A 20,357-nucleotide genomic window follows, 5' to 3' on the forward strand; every position below is an offset into this window, starting at 1 on the left:
TGGAGACATGTCTGGACTCAAAGTCAACTGGGCAAAATCCGGTGTGTATTCATTTGGTGCTGCCACGCCGGAATGCGATATCACAGTTCTGGGAGAACATCTTGCATGGTATCCCGCCATGTTCCGATATTTGGGGATATTTATATACTGAGCTCCTACTGACATACTGCAGGGCAACCTGGTGCGAGCGATTACCTCACTCACAGCGCAAGTAACGTTTTGGAACTCCCTCCCGTTAAACGTCCCAAGTCGTATAACTCTGACGAAAATGGTGGTATTACCTAGGTTGTTATATTACTACGCTAACCTGCCAGTTAATGTCCCCACCCGCATATTTCGGGAACTCGAGACTCTGATCAGGAAGCTGATCTGGAATGCGGGTCGAGCTAGAGTCGCGCTACGGACACTATATGCACCGGTAAAGGCTGGTGGTCTGGCTGTCCCTAACCAGGAGTTATACTACCTAGCTGCACAACTGCAGTGGGTCGCTTATTGGCTGAGCGGACGAAACCTGTCCGACACTACCACGGATACAATGGTTGCGAATGCTGCGCAGATACACGCGTGGTTTCATCCACTGTGGAAATCCCGCTGCCCCGCACAGATACACCTGGGAGTGGCGCGGAAATGCTACATACGTGGCCTGAAGCTCACAAGCCACACCAAGCCGTATGCCCCGAACCTGCCGCTACTGGGGACACCTTGGGAAAATGGCGCACTCACTGACGCGATGTTGAACAGCTGGACGCGAGCCGAAGTAGATACACTGGGCGACCTATACGAGGAAGGCGCATTGATTCCGTTCGAGATGCTGGCTACTAACACGGAGCTACCAGTCGGACAATTCCTTACGCACGCAACACTCACACGCACGCTAACACGTGCTTGGGGAGATTTGACAGTGGAATTTCCGACCCACCTACTGGTACAGTACTTGCATGTGATGGGGTCCGGGTCCCACTTGGTACACTAGCTTGCACAGGCCTTGCACATACACACGCAATTCTCCCCACAGCGGTTGCGTGAGAAGTGGGCCGCGGACAGAGGACAGAACTGGACTGACAAGGAATGGGCGGTGATCCTTGCTGGGACTCTCAATATCCCACGCAACCCCCGTTTTAAGATTATTCAATACTATGTAATACATAGGGCGTACCTATCCCCGGACAAGATAAATCGCTATTTTGAGCTGACCACGGCGGCTTGCCCCAGATGCGGATTGGTAGACGCGAGTTTCCTGCACATGCTTTGGGCCTGCTCTTCCCTACACGGCTACTGGGATGCGGTGTCGGCTACATTGACAGCGGGGGCGGGAGGAGGATTGCCACACACATGGGAGGCCTGCCTATTGGGCCTCTTCAGACGGACCAAACTGACGAAGGTTCCGTCCCGATTCTGGGACCTTGGATTAATCACAGCGAAAAGGCTCATCACCAAACGCTGGAAGAATGGCGAGCCCCCACAACCCATACACTGGCGTCACTCCTTCGACAACTGGGCGAGAGCGGAGAGCGTAGCTTTACATAGGGAGGAGACTGCGGGTACCCGCAAATACCCTATAGCCCAAGCCTAGGATGATATATTAGCCGCCTTCCACCAGGCATGTTTACAGAGAGGTATTATCTAGGTTCGCGTCCCTTCACTTACTGTACCAATGCACGCACCTTGGTGGGGGACCCCCCCCCACACATGACATCCCTGCAATAGAACACACACAAGGAGGTGATCCTAATCGACAGACGCTCACACGGACATGCTCGCGCAGCCCTGTGAGAGACAACCCAGGAGGTTTTCCTGTTCCCCCCCACCCCTCTCTCACTTAGACGATAGACTATCGCATCAGATAACTCATATTGCTATCGACAACCCATACACACCCGTACTTGCCCGTGTTAACTTCCGATTGGTTTTAGTTTTGCACTTCGCACGAGGTCCCATCCCTGTTCTCATGGGACTCAGTTCACTGGTTAACTTGTTGAATAAAAGTACTGAATATTGACTCCACAAGGGACCTTGGTGGACCCTGCCCGGCGACCATTTCCGCGGATTGCTATCCGCAGACGCATCATGACACTCAGGGCCGAGCATGCCTTGTTCGGGCAGTACACGGGAGACACATCCTTGGGGCAGGGGACACTGAAACAGGCGTAAATGACACGGCATACTGGAACGCTCAGAAGGTACAAGACCACACTTATCATAACATGCCCTCAGCCTGAGATGGCGACCTTTGGTCGGAACATAACCAATTTTAATTGCCGGAACCACACATGACTGCTTAAAAAGGGCTCTGATTCGCGCCTGTATTGCTTATTTGAAGAACATGGTTCCTTAAACCGCTTACTCGCCTTACAGGTTGCATGTGGCAGTGGTGACTATTACAGTGAACTGTTATTATTTAAGTACATCCTTGCACAGTACTGCTTGAAATGTTTAACTTTTCTCTTTTTCCTGTCGGGTACAAGAGATGGATATATGGGGGAACACACAATGTACCGTTTCATCAAGATTGCTGCTTTCTTTGTTGTTCCGATGTACCCCCATGTACGAAATGCATTAATACTGATGATGATAAAAATATTCAAACAACCAGTTTAGCACTGAAAATTGAATATGTACTTGAGTGATTTCAGTTAATTATTCATAAATGTATTGTTTGTGAAGGTGCTTAGGTGTTGGCATAATTCATGAGGTAATGGTGGGGATGAGGGACAGAGAGGTGATTTCCTGATTACCAATTTTGAAAAAATGTTTAATGTTCTGACTCTGGCCATAACATACATAATAATTAAAATAAGTACCATATAAACACAATCCAGAATGGATTTTACAAATAATCCGTTTTATTGATGAAAAAGAAAACGTATGTATAATCAACATCATGGTAAGTCTCACATATACCAACACATGCAAAATCAATGTTGAGCACAGCTAAAGAGAAGAAAGATACACGTTTAGAGCATGCAAGTCCAGTATGTAAGTACATTATGAAGAATCATGTACATAAAGTGTAACTTCATCATTTTAAATGCAGCTGTCAAACAACGGGTGGAACTGGGGGGAGTATATAACAGGGATAGGAGAGGGGACACATAGAGGGGGCGCAGCAGGATTCATTTAATCGAGGATATCTAGGGAAGTTGGGAGCAGCGTGTGCGGGAGTCGCTTAGTTAGAAGCACTCTATATGAACAATAAGGGCTTTGTGTAGACAGGAAGGAGCTACAATTATAGTGAATAGGGCAGCATCCTGTAAGTTTTCATGGGGGGAGGTCGTCATTTCGTGTGCATTGCATAAACTCCGAGAACAAGGCAACCCGTTCTGGAGAAATGGGTCTTTTGCGTTGGCCACACACCTCCTCATAGTGGATGGCATCTTCCTCTGCCTCTCCCCATCTGCGGACCGCGCCATATCAAGCCCCCAATGATGGGGGGGTCGTTGTGGAATGCCAGTTTAAGGTAAGAGTGCGCTTGGCAAGGAGAAGTGCCATGGAGGTGAAGCGTGAGGGTACTTTTTGTGAGGCCTGCGTCACTTAAAGATACCAAGTGAGCATGCCTCCCATGTGTTGATATCAGGAAGTTCCGTAATCTGGAGGAGAATTTTGTGTACCTTAACCCAATAGTGGTGTACGGTGGACAGGACCAAATAATGTGTTGTACATCCGCACCAAAGGCGTGACATCTAGGACACCTAGCTTCTGCTTGGGGGAAAATGCGATTGATTTGGGCAGGTGTGAGATATGCATGGTGTAGCATAAAGAATTGTAAGTTCTAAAAGTGAGAATTGCGGTATACTTGTCGCAGAAATTGTAAGGCGAATTCCCATTTCGTATCATGGAGTGCACTTCCAAACTTCCCCTTCCCATTAATGTTGAAGTGCTTCTAGGGAAAGCATGGTCAAGTCACATATTGCTTTATACAGCCAGGTGATTACATGTCGGACAGAACCCATGGTTAAAATTGTCAGAAGTACTGGGTGTGTTGCAGGCTCTGTTACCACGGCGTTCCACAGGATGCTATAGAGCCCAGTGCTATTTTTGCATAACGTACAATAGTGTTCAGTACATATTACAAACATAATTAAAATACTAATTTCTTGAAAAGCTACCACACATCTTTCTTCACCATTAACCATGTAGACTATATAAAAGAGGCAACTGATTTACCAATCAAAATGTTGTCTGCCGTGTAGCATGATGCTCACGATTAAATCTTTTACCATGGCTTTTAAATAGTGTAGAGAGCCAGTTATGCCTCTGCCAAGGAGTTTCAAACTACTTGGCCCATAAACTTCTTTCACTAGCCTAGAAGTGTAAATCTCCACCTCCTCTATCTTTTCTCTGGTTAGAAACCTCAAACATGTAAGTTTACTACTTAGGGGTCGATTACGATCTTGTTCAGAAGGGCTCCGAATCGAATTCAGGCTTGCCGAATCGGATTCGGTACCCTTATTCGCGACCGAATCGTATAAAGTTCCAAACTACCGATTACGATGCAGGGAAACAGTAAGGGCTGTCCGAAACAGTTCTGAAAGGCATTCGGACAGGTTGAGCTTTTCGAAGCCGAATAGTACAGCTCTATGAACTACGTTTCTGAGCGAGCGATTACGATGACCGATTCGGACATCCGTTCCAATTCGGTTTGCCCGAAACTACTGTCTGAACCTAACTTTGGGGGTCCGAATCGGGCCTGTGGGGGTACCCATGGGTCCCCTCTTCCCAACCATGCACAGTGTGGCAGGCACCATCGGGTGCCCGCCACAGGGTGCAAGTTTCTGCCCAGCCACCTCTTTCTTCAATGGGAGCCTGTGTTCGCATTCGGAACACAGGCTCCCATTGAAGTCAATGGGAGTCCGACCAAATCATATCCGGAAGCATCGGGATGCATCCAAATCGTACGGTCGGACTCCCTCCATCTGAGTCGTCTGGAAATCATTCCGGAACCGATTCGGTCAGAATGCTTTCCGGGCAAGATTGTAATCGGCTCCTTAGTAGTGAATGTGGGAGGGACCAGTGGGAGTGGCTAAAGATACTCACTACTAAATGGGAGGGCTATAAGAAGGGCCAGACACCCACCAACACTGGAGTAAGCCTTCTGCTATTCAAAAACTGCATTTCTAAAATGACTACATCCAAAAAGATCCCCAAACATCTCTGATAAGATGTCCAGCACTACACATGGCCAACTACTGGAACTGCAACATCCACCCACAGAAAATAATGAAGGCAGGGTCTTAAAATTGAACTCCATAGGAAATAATGTTAAAATAAACTAATTTATTTTTAATATATATATTTTTTTAAATAAATCAATATTTTTAATTTAAATTAAATATTTAATTCAAAAGTAACTTCAGAGCTGTAGCTGTTTCTACATTTAACACAAATATAACATTAATTTACATGAATATAATTAATATTTAACATAAACATGTTACTGCTGATTTAAGAGTTTAATAAACCTTTTAAATGTTCCCTATATTTTACCATAGAGAGATCTCTGCCACAGTGGTGGAGGACTCTGTCTACATTTGAAAAGTTACTAGGAATAACTTTATTTTGAATTAAATATTTAATTAATTTAAAGATTTATTTTAAAAATCCTGCCTAAAGTAAAATGCTTATATTTATTCATGTTTTAAAAATTGGTATGTATAGAAATATTTTAAACTGAATTATTTTTCGAAAAATTAAAGCTACATGTACTTTTAAGTAAAAACGTTTTTTAAATATTTAATCATGAAATATTTACTTTTTATTTAAATATTTGTTACAAGAAATTATTTTTTTATATATTTTAAAAATTATAAAATGAATAAATTAATCTATTTTAACATCAGTTGTTATAAGGTTCTATTTTGAGTCCCTGCCTCTGTTATTTTTAATGTGAGTGTGTTGCAGTAACCGGTGGCTGGACATATGTGGTGCTGGACTTACTCCAGATCTGGGCTGGAGTACATTTACTGCTGTGTTGGGCCATTTTTGGCTGTCGTGCCTTTAAACTTGTAAATATGTCATGCAAGTCTACACTTTGCACAGAAAATGTACACTAAAAAATGTGAATAGCCCATGTAGATACTCATGTTTACATTTGCATTTGTGAATAGGCCCCATGTTTGATGTATGAAGAGGTGTTTGTGGGCCTTCACTTTCCAGATACTCAGTGTGGCTTCGGCAGATTTGGCTTCCACTGACATGTTACTCACCGTACAGTACTTTTATTTCACACAAAATCAAAAATAAAGAAAATGTCCAAAGAAGAGCACCAACAAGAAAGTTTGAAGTACCCTTGTGATTTTCTGACTTGAATGTTTTTTGTTTTTATTTAGCTGACATATTAGAATCATCCTAATTGGAGATTTTTGTGATAGCATGAAAGGCTTTTTAATACGGTTTTGTTGAGATCTGAACCGTTTGCAAATATCTATGATCATTATATTTCACATTAGCTGATCGATTAGTTCACATTAATTATGTTTGTAGTCCCCTTAGCTGCTGTCATGGCATTGTTATCAGCAGCTCTTACTTGTAGAGTTTGTACAAATATGAGGAACTTCTCAGGGTCATTAAGATATCTATTATAAAAAGCACACCTCACAGCATTTCTTGCAATAGAAAATGGACCTCAATCGAATTTGAAGCCACTGTGCAATCCTTAATGTTCTTGAATTTTAAACAAGTTCCTCAAAGTCTGGTCGTGCTCACTGGGTGTGCCCTCCAACTAAGGACACTTTAAGCAATCTACTAGTCGCTGTACTTCCATGAGGGCAGTACCCAAGTGCACTGGCGAATGATGCTGCCCACGAAAATCCTATTCAAATAATTAAACATAACCCCAATGTAAACAAAAAGTAACTTAATGCATTCTTGCTTTTATCATAAATTTATTTTCATCATGAATCTTCCACTCATTTCATTGTTCTCAATTAGCTTGCAGTCAAGTCAAGTCAAAATAGTCTTTATTTCGATGGTTTAGATCATAAAAGACAACTGATAACACTGTTACATAAAATGGAAGAAAGACACATATATATGTACAATTGTTAAAATGTAATAATAGTTTTGATGGATAAACAACAAAAAATTGTAAGATAAAATACATTAAAAACAAAAATTTGTTTAAAATCGTCTATGATATTAAATTTTTTAAAAAGAATTAATAATTTCTGCATTTACTAAATTAACAAATACATTACACAATCGACTCCACCTAGCTATCATTTATACAAAATGTTTCCTTTCAATGCTGCTAAAGATATGAAGAGTGTAAAAAATGACTAACATGTGCAGCCCTATAGCGCAGTGGAGTATGCAGCAAATGTAAATACATCTCTCTTTGGATACAAATGCCATTCATTACTTCTATTTATTCATGTTTTTGGCTCGTATACCCCACATCCAGCTCAAGAATGTGTCCATGGCTATCACAATCGGCTCCTGCGTGTTGGTCTTTAAAATACGAAGGGCTGTAACACTAGATCTGGTACCCAGATTGGAACATATTGGTTTTAACCATTTCTCCCTCGGTAGGTTATATGCTGGACGCACAAATAAGATGTGAGGGATTGACTCAACCTGCTCAGGACATGAAACACATTTGTCGCCCAATGAGCCATTCCATTTATGAGTAAACGATTTAACGGGGAGTGTACCCACCCTGAATTGATGGAATAGCTTTTTATCACAAGGTTTAGTTATTAGATCCCAGTACTCCTCATACAGGGTATCTTGCTTGTGCCCCTAAAAAATGATTGACAGGGAGATGGCGTTGATAGATTTCAGACAATCCATTTTAACCATATTCCAGTATGTCTCCTTAAAGATTTCCTACCGGATCTTCCCATAAATGGCTCGTCTCCATGTTAGCCAGTGTACACTTTATTTTTTGTAACCAGGGGATTTTGCATGAGGAATCGGCCCCTCTTACGTCTAATAAAGCATTTGCATAGTGTGACAATTCTTGGGTGGACCAGAGCTTTCTCCAATACACTAGTGGTCTGTATTGAGCTATTTCTTCTAGAGGACTTCAACCCAAATCTAGATATAGGGTCTTGAGTGGAGTAGATTGTGGAAAGTTGACTAGGTCTCTCAAGAATTTATTCTGGGCAGTGGTCAGGGGTGTCAAATTGTCGAGGCCCCAAAGCTCTGCGCCAAACAAAACCGAGGCCCTAACTTTTGTATCATATATCTTTAGCGCCGGGTCTACCGGTTTGGTATGGGACAGCCTCAGCTCTTTCAACAATGCTCCTGCTAGTTGGGTATGCTTCAGGGACATTATGTCAACCGGGGGTCTCCAATTTAATTTCCTTCCCAGTGTTATCCCTAAATATGTAAATACATCTGTCTATTCAAGTTGGACCTTATTCATAAAAACCCTTCCTTTTATCACTTTGTGGAGAACCATGAATTTGGTTTTCTCCACATTAACCAATAACTCATGATCTACACAAAAATCCTCAAATCTTTCCAATGCACTCTGCAACCCTTTTTGTGTTTTCCATATTATAAGAGTATCATCGGCAAACATAAGTATGGGTATCTTCATGCCTGCCAGGGTGAGGGTGTCAGTTGGAAAAGAGGTGAAATAATTAACAACTCTGTTGATAAATAGTGAAAATAGGGTTGGCGCTAGGACGCACCAGTGGTGTACCCCTTTAGTCACTGGAAATCTATCAGTGACGTTACCCTGCACACCCCAATGAACCTGGGCAAAATTAGATTCATGTAGCTTGACTACCAATGATAGCAATTCTAGTGGCATCCCTGAATCTTTAAGTACCCCCCATAATTTGTTACGGGGGACCAGGTCAAAGGCGGATTTGAGATCGATGAATACCGCATAGATTGTACCTCCCCCGATGACCACCACACGCCAATTGTTCTCAATTAGCTTTATCCTTATCGCATTGCTGTCCCGTGTGATGTGATCGCAACCCAACCTCCCCCCCATGACAGCATCGACTGCATAACGCCGACTGACACAGACCCACACCAGCTCACCTCGTGGAACACCCTCCCGAGAAGAAAACAGCGTCCATCATGAGATCCATGCACTCTGGAGCCCCAGCAGACCCCTGCCCACACCATATATATTTGACCTCGGCAATCATCCCATCAGCAACGAACTCCCAAAGGTCCACTTCCCACAGAAATGGAAACATGCTGATGCAAAGCCGCAGCTGAAGAAGCCATCCGCAGACCCAGGGGAACCTAAGAACTACTGACCCATCCCCCTGCTCCCTTTCCCAGCCAACATCATGAAGAAAGCCATCAACATCCAGCTCACTAGACATCTGGAAAACCACAACCTTCTGGACCCCTCCCAATCCTGCTTTGGAGCAAACCACAGCACCGAGACAGCCCTAGTCACGGCTACGGACTACATCAGAATGCTGCTAGACCAGAGAAACAGCAGCCATCATCCTCCTCGACCTCTCCGCAGCTTTCGACAACTTATCCCACCACACACTGATCAACGAGACTTCACCAGATCGTTATCCAAAGAGCAGCCCTCAAGTGGATCGCATCCTACCTCAAAGACTGCAAAGGTCATCCTCCCTCCCTACTCCTTGCTCTCTAAGAACATCAGCTGTGGAAGGCTCATCCCTCAGCCCAACCCTATTCAACATATACAGGACACCCCTGGCCAACATCATCAAGAGCCACGGACTCAACATCCTCTCCCTCAACAAGGACAAGTTCCAAAGATGCATGTAAGATGCAGCCACCTGGATGAAATCATCTTCGGGAAAGGCAAGGATACCGTCTGGAACAACGAATGTTGGCTACCTGAGCTGGGCCCAACCCCCCGAACACGCCTGCAAACTCAGCTTTATCTTCCCCAGCCAGCTATCCATGCAGCAGCAGGTCAGTGATGTCTCCTGTGCTTGCTTCCTCACCCTTTGAATGCTCAGGAAGGTTGTCAAATGGCTCCCACCCAACACTAGGCTAACAGTCAAACAAGCTCTGGTCACCAGCAAACTAGACTATGGCAACTCCCTCTACATAGGAATCACTTTCGAACTCATGACGAAACTTTAGACTATCCAGAACACAGCAGCCAGACTCATCCTCGATCTCCCCCAGATGTGCGCACATCACCCCTCACCTCAGGAAACTCCACTGGCTACCTGTCACGAAGAGATTCCAGTTCAAGCTGCTCATCTACACTTACAAGGCACTACACAACAAAGGACTGATGTACCTAAACAACTGAATGAATTTCCATCAACCTAGCAGGAAACTCCGTTCCAAATCCCTCTCCCTAGCAGCCACCTGACGCATCTGCCAGACGAACAGCGTAGGCCGCTCCTTCTCCCACCTGGCGGCTAATGCCTCAATCCTCAATCACCCTCACCCTGCACCTCAGAGCCTCACCATCGCTTCAGCAGGATCTCAAGACCGGGATTTTCAACCAATAGAACAGGCAGCATGATCGCCTAGAGACCTTCCCAGGTGATGCTGCCGCGCTCTACGAATCCTAATTGATTGATTGAGGTCTTCCAGTACCACTTCCATGGCCCGAAAGGATTAAATGGTCCCCTGTGGTTTAGGCGGCTGCCATTGCCTGTATGCTCACACCTTGGAATCGCCCCTAAATTTGAGCAACAGAGGTAGAAATTATTTTGCAGGCATCAATAGCCCTAAGATGCATACCTTGGAATGCCTGTCTTAGACTCCGAGCTGGAAAGTTTCAATCTTCTCTCCACAGAGTCTGGGCCCTCGAAGAGGATGTTCATCAACAGTTCTTGTACATTATCAGGAAATCTGGTCAACCTCATCCAGGCATGCCTTCAAAGCCTGACACTGGCGACAGTCTATGGTGTCCAGACTTGCACGGACAGCATTTTTAGCTGAATCCTGGCCATCAAGAAAAGCCTGAGCCAGGGAAGGTATTTCGGGACAGCCAGCAAGATCTTGATGGCCATGTCCCCCTGTCATGTGGGTAGTGGCCCAACAGACAGGCTGCATTTATGGACTATATGGCCAAGCTGGCAGAAAAATACATTTGCTTGCCAATTACATCAAGCCATTTGGATTCTCTATCCAGGGGATTGACTGGAAGAAGCTTAGTATTAACCATACTGGGTAAAGCCTTTAGAGGGAGGCTTTCTGAGGTAGGGTGCTTGGTGAGAAAATCTGGGTCACAGGAGCAGGCCTCTGTCGCTTGGCTACTTACTGATGAAAGAGCAGACAGGAACATGGTTTCAACTATGTAGATATCAAGGCTTCCAAAAGGGCATCATTTAATGGGAACAAAGGCTCAAATATTGCCAGACCAAGTTGTAGAATCTGTTATAATATCTGTCTTAGTCGCATAGCTGGGCAGCTTCAAAGCTAGCGGCTCAGCTGCCCTCCGAACCACCACTGCAAACGAGGCACCTTACTCCATTGCTAGTCCGTTTGGCGAGTCAAGCCCTTTTCAGGGTGGCGTCGCGGCAACTGATATTATGTAAATAACAGGTAGGGCATCATCAGTATAAAGAGGGGGGAAACAAGCCATCCCTCTCTCCATCATCATCAGTATCCTGGGTGCATCCTGTTCTGGTTCAAGGTCAGAGCCAAAAAGAGAGATTGCAGTTTCTGCTGATAGTTGCATCGCGGTAGAGGCATTGGGTCAGAATTAGATAGTATAGTAACTGATTGCACTTTATTTTTTTTTTGCTGACCAACATCAGACAATCTGGGCCAGGTGTCAGATCTGGCTTCAACTTGGGTGTCGGTACCAGCTCATTGATCAACGCGGATGGGGCCAGCAAGGGCAGTGGTGCAGCAGAAATGGATCTAAACCAGGGAGCCATTGTGAAATTCTGTACCGCCATCCATACTAGCCCAGTGATGGATCTCAACCGGGCAGACAGTATCGGGGGACGACACACTGGAGGTAACCAGACCGGAGGGCCCTAGGGCTTTGGGCCTGAAAGCACCACAGAGTAAGTCAGAAGCATACTTAAGATTTGCGGCATGGCATCCTTGAACACCTCAATTTTCTGCAAAGTGGACAGCAGTTTGGGGAATTCAGGTGTGTTGGTCACCAGTTGAGGTATTGGTTCCTTGACGATGACGGAGAGCAGCTCAGATACACGGAATTAGTGCTTTACAACCTTCCTAAGAAAAATGACATAATCCAGATATTCAATTCTTTCCTTTTCAGAAACACTATTTTTAGGTTTATAAAAAAAATGTTTGGCCTCACAATTTAGCCAGCACATTTGTAAAATAACACTCATGTTGGAGTAGAGGAATACATTAAGGTATTATTCTTGTACACATCCAATAACAAATGGGACATTACAGTATCTGAAGGGCAAAAACTGTATACAAAATCCATAACATCGGGTTGGTGAAGCAGTCTACGTTTCTCCCTTCCATGATATGTACCGAATGATGAGCACTCCTTAACTCTTACTACCTTTCCCTCTTGCATGGATTTGAGTACATGTCCTATTAGGGACTAAGGCTATCTGTGACTGCTTTGATCAGCCCATGGTAGTGTGCAGAGAGGAGTTGGCCTAAGGGCTAGGGCGCTCGACCTCGGACCTGGGGTTCTGGGTTAGAATCTCGGCAACGACGCCAAACATCCTGTGATTCTGGGCAAATCACTTAAGCTCCCCGTGCCTAACAAAAATGAATGTGTCCTCATGTAACGCAACTTTGTGCTATGTAAAGCGCTCTGATGCCCGATTCGGGTCAAGTTTGCGCTATATAAAACTCTGCAAAAAAAAAAAAAAAGATCAGGTGCATCTTTCTTTGAGGCCAATGATAAGGATCCAATGAGAACTTCACATAGTTTTCGATCCACTTGACCGAAATGGTCAATTCCATCAAGGCTGGTCAGAGTGATCTGGCCCATTTCTTTTGCTTTGTTGGCTATGGTAAAAGAGTGTGACAGGGGTTATTTCAGGGGAGACCTTTCAATTGAAAGGACCTGGGTCAGATTCAGGCTAATTTTGTAAAAGCGAGTGACATTAGCCAACATATCCAAGAACCCTTGACAGAAAGTCAATAGTGAACTTTCCTCAGTGTATATTTGACCTGCCCTGCCAAACATGGCCATGTACACCATCGTCAATCAGAGAACTGCAGCAGTTAAAACAAGTGTTACGTAGGCTAGATTTCTTATGGAAAGATAGCCCATCTCTATCAAACCGACTTCTGAATCCCAAACAGGGTATATGTGTTTCTGCCCCATGATGCAAAAAAAAAAAATGTCTTCTGCTCTTAAGGTCTTCTCCTTCAAAGACTCAGCCAGAGCGACCTCTCTGCTGGCATTATTACCACCCTGGAATACCACAAGGCTGCATTTGCCCCAGTTCACTTCCTTGCACTGCTTAATTTAAAACATTAACAAAAGAAGCCAAGTCAGCCTTAGTTCACGGATCCTTGTTGCAAGAAAAGAAGTTTGCATTGCGTAATCTACATGGTATCTCTCCTCATATCCTTCATGTCATGAATCAGATCTGATTAAAAGCTTTAACACGACAGTACTAACAATCCATTCCCACCACCAAAACAATAGTTCATACAAAAGGAAAATGGCACCTCCACTAACCCTGCCAGGAAGATTATTTCTATATGTCATTTCCATCAGCACTCCTCTCCCCTCTGCTGCAACACACTCCTCTGTCTCCAAAGGTAATGAGCTCCACTACCATGAGGCTCAAACTTTAGCATACTTCAAAGCCAGAATGCCTCAAATCCAGCAACAACGAGTCTACCCTTTTCACTATCAGTAAAGACGAACTTGACACAATCACCGAAACCTGGATAGCTACTACTTGGCCTTCCAGCCTGCGAATACCATAAAGAACAATTACTATCTCATCGATTATGCTTGATGCTCCTTAATCAAAGCCTCACTCTCCCAAGGAATCTTCCCTGAGTTGCTCAAAACTGACCAAACGACCCCTGTAAGAAACTGGATTATTATTTGGGGTGGATAAAGGCCCACTTCAAGGAATAATCACAACTCTTGTCTTACCAGAGCTCAGTCCCCTTGTAGCTATGGCATAGCGCACATAGGCTTAACTTACGGCAATCTATAAAGTATTTATGCAGTACAAAAACAGAAATAAAGTCTAAATGCAAAACAATAAAAATCCCAAACCGAATTTGAAAAATAGAGTAAAATGCAATAAACAAAATGACGAAACTTCCAGAGATAGGAATTTTTAAGGTTTTAAGTAGAAATGGCAACAAGAAGCACACAGCGCCAATGATAGTCAATGGTCAGAGTAGACAGGAGCACAGAACCAATTAGAGGCCAACCGCAATGGACCATGGGTCGGATACACGACCCAGGTTCATCCTGGTTAAAGATTTTACCTTCTGACTTAGGGGCCGATTACGAGTTTGGCGGTCCTACAGCAGACGGTGTAACGCGCTGTCTGCTGTAGGACCGCCAAACCCGTGGTGCGACCGCCTGCCAAATTAAGAGTTCAATCCTGCTCTGGCGGGCAGTCTTGCAGCACTCTGACTGTGGCGGTCGGCTAGGCTCATAGAAGAGTCTATCATGCAGACCGCTGCAGTAAGATCGTCGATTGCACCTACCTCCATAGTGTAGCACATATGCCACTCCGTGCAGGAAGGGGCGGTGCACATCCAGGGGCGCACTACATGTGCCCCCCGCATGCACCCCCAGGACCAAAACCAGCAGGGGGCCCTGCAAGGCTCCTTTTGTTGCCATTCTGCACCGCTTTTCATGGCAGGTTCAACGCTGTGAAAAGGGTGGTAAAATGCCAGCCTATTCCATGTCAGTGAAAGACCGCCGGCCCAGCGGGATCCTTGATCCCAGCGGTGCTGGCGGTCCGACTGACGCAGTCGCAATACTGTGGGCGGTCTTGCAGTGCAGCGGTGGTCTGACTGCCACCATGGGTTCAGCGGTCCAGGACTCGTAAACAGGCCCTTAGTCTTTTACGCTTCAACCATCCGCCGGAGTCCACTTCCAAGACCCCCAGGACCTAAGGGCAGGCACTGAGAGACTAACTGCAGAGGCAGACAGAAGGGCCCAGCTAAGAAAAGGCCTCTTGCAGCTTGTTATGGCCATGTAGCTTGCACACAAGGTTGTCAGCCAACTGGCCCTGGAGTCCACAGATTACCATGAGGTGGGGGAGGCCTAGAGGGTTCCTTTTGGATGAATGTTGGCTCACTGATGGAGGCAAGGAGAATCAAATTCTTAGTAAGGTTACTGCAACACTTATAAAAATACTTTTCAACAGGATTAATTGTAAGTTATCTAACCTGTTCAAAAGGGTATTGGTTTCATGTTCAATATTAAGGCACATTCAGGTTTTAATTACAAATCTAATGAATAAAATAGTTACTCGACTAGCCAACCCATTTGGTCGTATACCCATTCACAGAACCCAATATGTGCACGCTGTTATAACTGATAAGGACAAAGATTATGTACTACGTAGACCAATATCAGTGGCAGGAAATGATGCTGCCAAGCAACACGGAGGGGCATTGATGTCCTGCTGTTTCTCTGAGTTGCAAAGGCATGAAATAAGGTATTTTTTGCTGTTGTAGTCAAATGAATGCAATTGCAAAGAATGTATTCCTAGACTCGGCCCACAGTATTGCATTTGCTAATATCAGGGGAGCAATACAAGGTATACTAAGAAGGAAAGTAACAAAACAAGCTGACAGGTTCACATTACTAATGGCATGGCCCCCAGCTTTGCATTCACAAGCATCAACAAACGGACATTTATTGTACACAGCACTTTTTCGAGACCGTTAAATGTACCCATCAAAAAGAATAATATATGGAAAGTAATTTCATGACCAACGCAAAGTACTTTAAAATATGGTGTAGATAAAGGTCTGAGCTGTGTTGAGCATGGTTATAAACCCAAATTATTTTGAAACAAATGTATATGCAGAGTGAAATGTGTCCAGTGTGTTCACCATCATAAAAAAGACAATACGTGACAATAGATAACTTTGTGACTTCCGCAGCTCCATTCACAGCACTCCTCAAGTTTGAAGAGCGTCCTCAAATGCTTTTTTGAGCAATGTCCATAGCAAAATCTTTTCTCACATTTAGAGCATTGTTATGATTTTTCTCCTGTATGTATAAGATATGCCCTTTGAGAGCATCTTTTCTGACAAACACAACGCTCAAACAGCTCCTTTCCCATGTGTGCTGTTTGATGACTTAGAAGCAATAACCGCGTACATAAAATTTCATTCATTCGACACACTGATATGGTGTTGTTCTTGTTACTTCATTTTACTGTGTTATGTTATGGTGATGTAGTTCTCCTTACCTAAAGCGCCGGGACACTCTTTTTGAGTAACCGTTGCGCTATACAAAAGAAAAAATAACATAACATAACATTGCTTTTAATATTCAATGCATGTGCGCTTTCTGGTGTTTATTTAAAGCTTCCTTCCGGCTGAAGCTCTGCTTGCATTGATTACACTGGTAAGGTCTCTCTTTGGTGTGTCTTCTCTCGTGTTTGTGAAGGGTGTCTTTTCGACTGAAACTTTTAGCACATTCAGTACAGCGATACGGCCTTTCGCCTGTATGTGTTCTCTGATGAACAAGGAGATCTCTTTTGGTCCTAAAATCTTTTCCACACTCAGTACACTGATATGGTTTGTCTCCGGTGTGCGTTCTTTGATGTTCCAATAATGCAGACTTGCGGCTGAAGCTTTTTGCACATGCAGTACATTTGAAAGGTTTCACTAAAGTATGTGTTCTCTGGTGAAGAATAAGTCCAAAATTGTCAATGAAACTTAACTCACATTCACTGCACGGATACGGTTTCCTCGACATATGAGTTCTTAGGTGCCTGCTATAAAGTCTTTTTTCCTTGAAGCTTTTATTGCACGTGGTGCACGAATATGATTTGCAGTTTTTCAAGGACAGTAATTCATCCCCCGGAGTTGATTTACATTCATATTTGTCATGTCTTTTTTTTCTGGGCATCACATTTTGTGAACTGGGAAGTGCTGAATTACTGTCAACATCTCCTAAATGACCGCTCTTCTCTTTGTTCTTTCGGTGGTTAGGAGTCCATAAATTACTACCCTTATAGCTTTGCAGGGCCTCCACTGGTGAGTGTTTGCCTGGGGTCTCTTTGTTAGCACAGATTATAGCCTTCGAACATTTCCTTTCTCTGTTCTTGCTTTCACTATCTGTGGAGTAAACAATATTCCAAAAAATTAGCGATCTGCGAATCAGTAAACAACTATAAAAAAATTGAAAATTGACAACACATAAATAAGCTGTGGCAGTTAACTATGGTAGGGTCAAATCTGGAAACCCATGCACAGAGGATGGTCAGGTACCACTTGCCAAACAATCAAAGGAGTTGATTGTTTGGCAAGTGGTCCTGCACTTGACCACGCACGCAACCTGGGCTTCATCCTGGACTCCTCCCTCTTGATGTCCAGACAAGTCAACGCCATCTCATCATCATGCTTTAACATCCTACGTATGCTCAAAAAAATCTTCCGATGGATCCCCACCGAAACAAGAAAGATGGTCACCCAAGCACTTGTCACTAGCCAACTGGACTACGGAAACACCCTCTATGCCGGAACCACAGCCAAATTACAGAAAAAACAACAACGCATTCAGAACGCCTCCGCCAGACTCATTCTAGACATCCCCCGCCACAACCACATATCCGGCAACCTGAGAGACCTCCATTGGCTCCCCGTCAACAAGAGAATAACGTTCCGTCACCCACGCACACAAAGCCCTCTACGACCTAGGACCTATATACCTAAACATGCGCCTGACCTTCTACACCCCCACACGCCAACTACGATCGTCCAATCAAGCCCTCGCCGCGATTCCACGCATCCAAAGATCCACCATGGGTGGGAGATCTTTCTCCTACTTAGCGGCCAAAACATGGAATTCTCTCCCCACCCACCTCCACCTCACACAGAACCACCTCTCCTTCAGAAAACAACTCAAAACCTGGTTATTTGATAAGTAACGAACACCCCCTCCTCCAAGCGCCTTGAGACCCTCTGGGTGAGTAGTGCGCTATATACATTTTAACTTGACTTGACAGGAGTTAACATGTAGTTACTAAAGATCGACTACACTCACTGGGAACATATATCATCCATTGCAGGTGGTTTGTTTACAGTGCGTCCATCCCCTTCGTGCCCCTCCCCACCCTCTGGGGAACATTCCCTACTATTAGGCTATAAGCCTAAACGGAGTCTGGTGCTCGGGTCAATTATCAAAAAATATCATTACCCACTTTCCTTCCCTGATCTCTCTGGCACGAAGAGCCTCCTTAATTTTGAAAGTTCAACCTCCCTTATACCTCCCCTCCTTTCTTAATTTTTTGAATGAGATCATCAGCCTCATCTACTGAGCGGAAGGTATACATTTGAGTGATGCCGGGAACTTCAGTTGTGCTCTAGCCCCCAATTTATTTAATTCCACCATTTGTTTGCCCATCTCCCACTGTTTCTGTGCCGTAGTGTGACACATGTCGGACCTGCTATTGAATGTAAAGGAGTTAGAGAGGGCATTAGATGTAAGTGTCCCTTCCTTCAATGCGGTTGATAACATTGCCTCCTTTACAGTGTATGTATGAAAGTTTACCAGAATTTTCCTAGGCTTCTGTTTTGCAAGGTTCCTCTTATAAGGGTCACAATGTACCCGTTGTATCTCTTGTTCCAGGTCAACATTAGTGATTTTTTTTCGGAACCTTCTAAAGCGTCGGGAACATTAATTAGTCTCAAATTGTTCCTCCTGGAGTGGTTCTCCAACTGCTCTAGATCATCCTTCATTTCCTTGTTCTGACTTGTTAATTTGGCCATTTCTGCTGAGGAAGCATTTATGGCTTCCTTAATCCTTGGGATTTCCTGCTCAAGCGTGTCAGTTCTTAGAGAGACCTCTTTCAACTTCTGGGCTAATACAGCACACAAAGCTTGTATTGCCGCTTGGTTATTTTCAGAGACAGTGAATCTACTCAATATCTCTTCTTTGAGCGCAAGAAAGAGATCAGTCACTGTCCCTGTCCCTGAGCTAGAGGTGGAGGAATGTTGAATATGTTGAGGTGTATTGACTTGATGCATTAGCTCTGGGCAGAAGACCAGCTCTCTGTCTTGTGTCTTCAATGCACCGAAACGGTTTGATAAGGAGACTGTTGTGTGGACAAGAGTCTGGAACCACAGAAATCCTCTGGCGATGCCGCCGCCAAAGTGTCAGAAGCTGAAAGAGTAGGGGAGGATTGTGTTGCTGCCAGTGGAAACTTATTTCGCGGTTCTTTCAAATCCATCCTTCTGATGGTATTAGAACAGAGACCCTCCCGGCTGGCCACACAAACAGAGGGGACAGAGGGGGTAGTTAGGACCTTATAGTAAGACTTCAGAGACGGGGCTATCTTTAATTTTGGGGGCAAGTGATTTCTTCCCTCTGCCGCTACCTCCACTTTTGATAGCTTCTGAAAGTTCAGTCCTTCCTCTCTTCTCTACCCCACCCCTTTTTCATCCTTCACCTCCTTTGAGAAGTTGGCAAAGTTACAATTGCTGGGGGAGAAGAGTCTTGATTATATAGTCCAGTATCGGGGAGTTGATCTGTCCTAGCTCCGAGGGTGTATCTGCACGTTTTTACTACAGATGCACCCTTTACTTTCTGGCCTTCTTCCATATGCCATGGAGCTCCCCTTCCTCTTCCTCCCCCCGCTTCCCGAGCAGCAGCAGCAAACTGTTGGAATTGGAGTCCGGCAGACAATCCACAATGAAGAAAACCGAGGGCGTGGCCAGCAGCCGAAGGTAATGGCTGCGGCCTGAGCGAGCTCTCTCGCGACCACGGTGAAATAGTGATGCCACAGCCCTTCCACATCAACTGAACGCAGGCGAAAACTAGCTGGTGACGGCCCGGACGATCCCCACCTGGCTGTGATCTCTCGGGGCGAACCCATTCCAGGGCGCCCTGCCCTTCACAAAGAAAAGAGAACTCTCCCTGGGGCTCCCGCCGGCTTCTCCGGGACCGTTTGCGTTACCGCACTGGACACCGCGAGGGCACCCGTCTCCGCCACTCCGGGTTCGGGGATCTGAACCCGACTCCCTTTCGATCGGTCGAGGGCAACGGAGGACATCCCCTGTCCCTTCCAAATGGCGCTCACCCATCTCTTAGGCCCGACTGACCCATGTTCAACTGCTGTTCACATGGAACCCTTCTCCACTTCGGCCTTCAAAGTTCTTGTTTGAATATTTGCTACCACCACCAAGATCTGCACCTGCGGCAGCTCCACCCGGGCCTTCGCCCGGGCTTCCGTGCTCACCGCAGTGGCCCTCTTACTCATCGCGGCTTAGCCCCCGCGGCTCTCAGTGCCGGCGACGGCCGGGTACGGGCCCGACGCTCCAGCGCCATC

At 45.0% G+C, this 20,357-nt stretch overlaps 1 protein-coding gene across 1 annotated transcript in view; it reads right to left on the minus strand.

Annotated features, from left to right (window-relative positions):
• Window positions 1-15,989: 15,989 nt before the first annotated feature.
• The window catches only part of LOC144770934 (uncharacterized), a 91,888-nt gene continuing 87,520 nt past the window's right edge, over window positions 15,990-20,357 (minus strand). Inside the window, exon 7 of the mRNA XM_078655766.1 lies at window positions 15,990-17,145. Within this exon, the coding sequence (XP_078511892.1) occupies window positions 16,355-17,145 (791 nt within the window). The 3' untranslated portion in view covers window positions 15,990-16,354. The remainder of the gene's footprint in view (window positions 17,146-20,357) is intronic.

This window comes from Lissotriton helveticus, chromosome 7, assembly GCF_964261635.1.
Source record: "Lissotriton helveticus chromosome 7, aLisHel1.1, whole genome shotgun sequence".
NCBI classification, from domain to species: domain Eukaryota; kingdom Metazoa; phylum Chordata; class Amphibia; order Caudata; family Salamandridae; genus Lissotriton; species Lissotriton helveticus.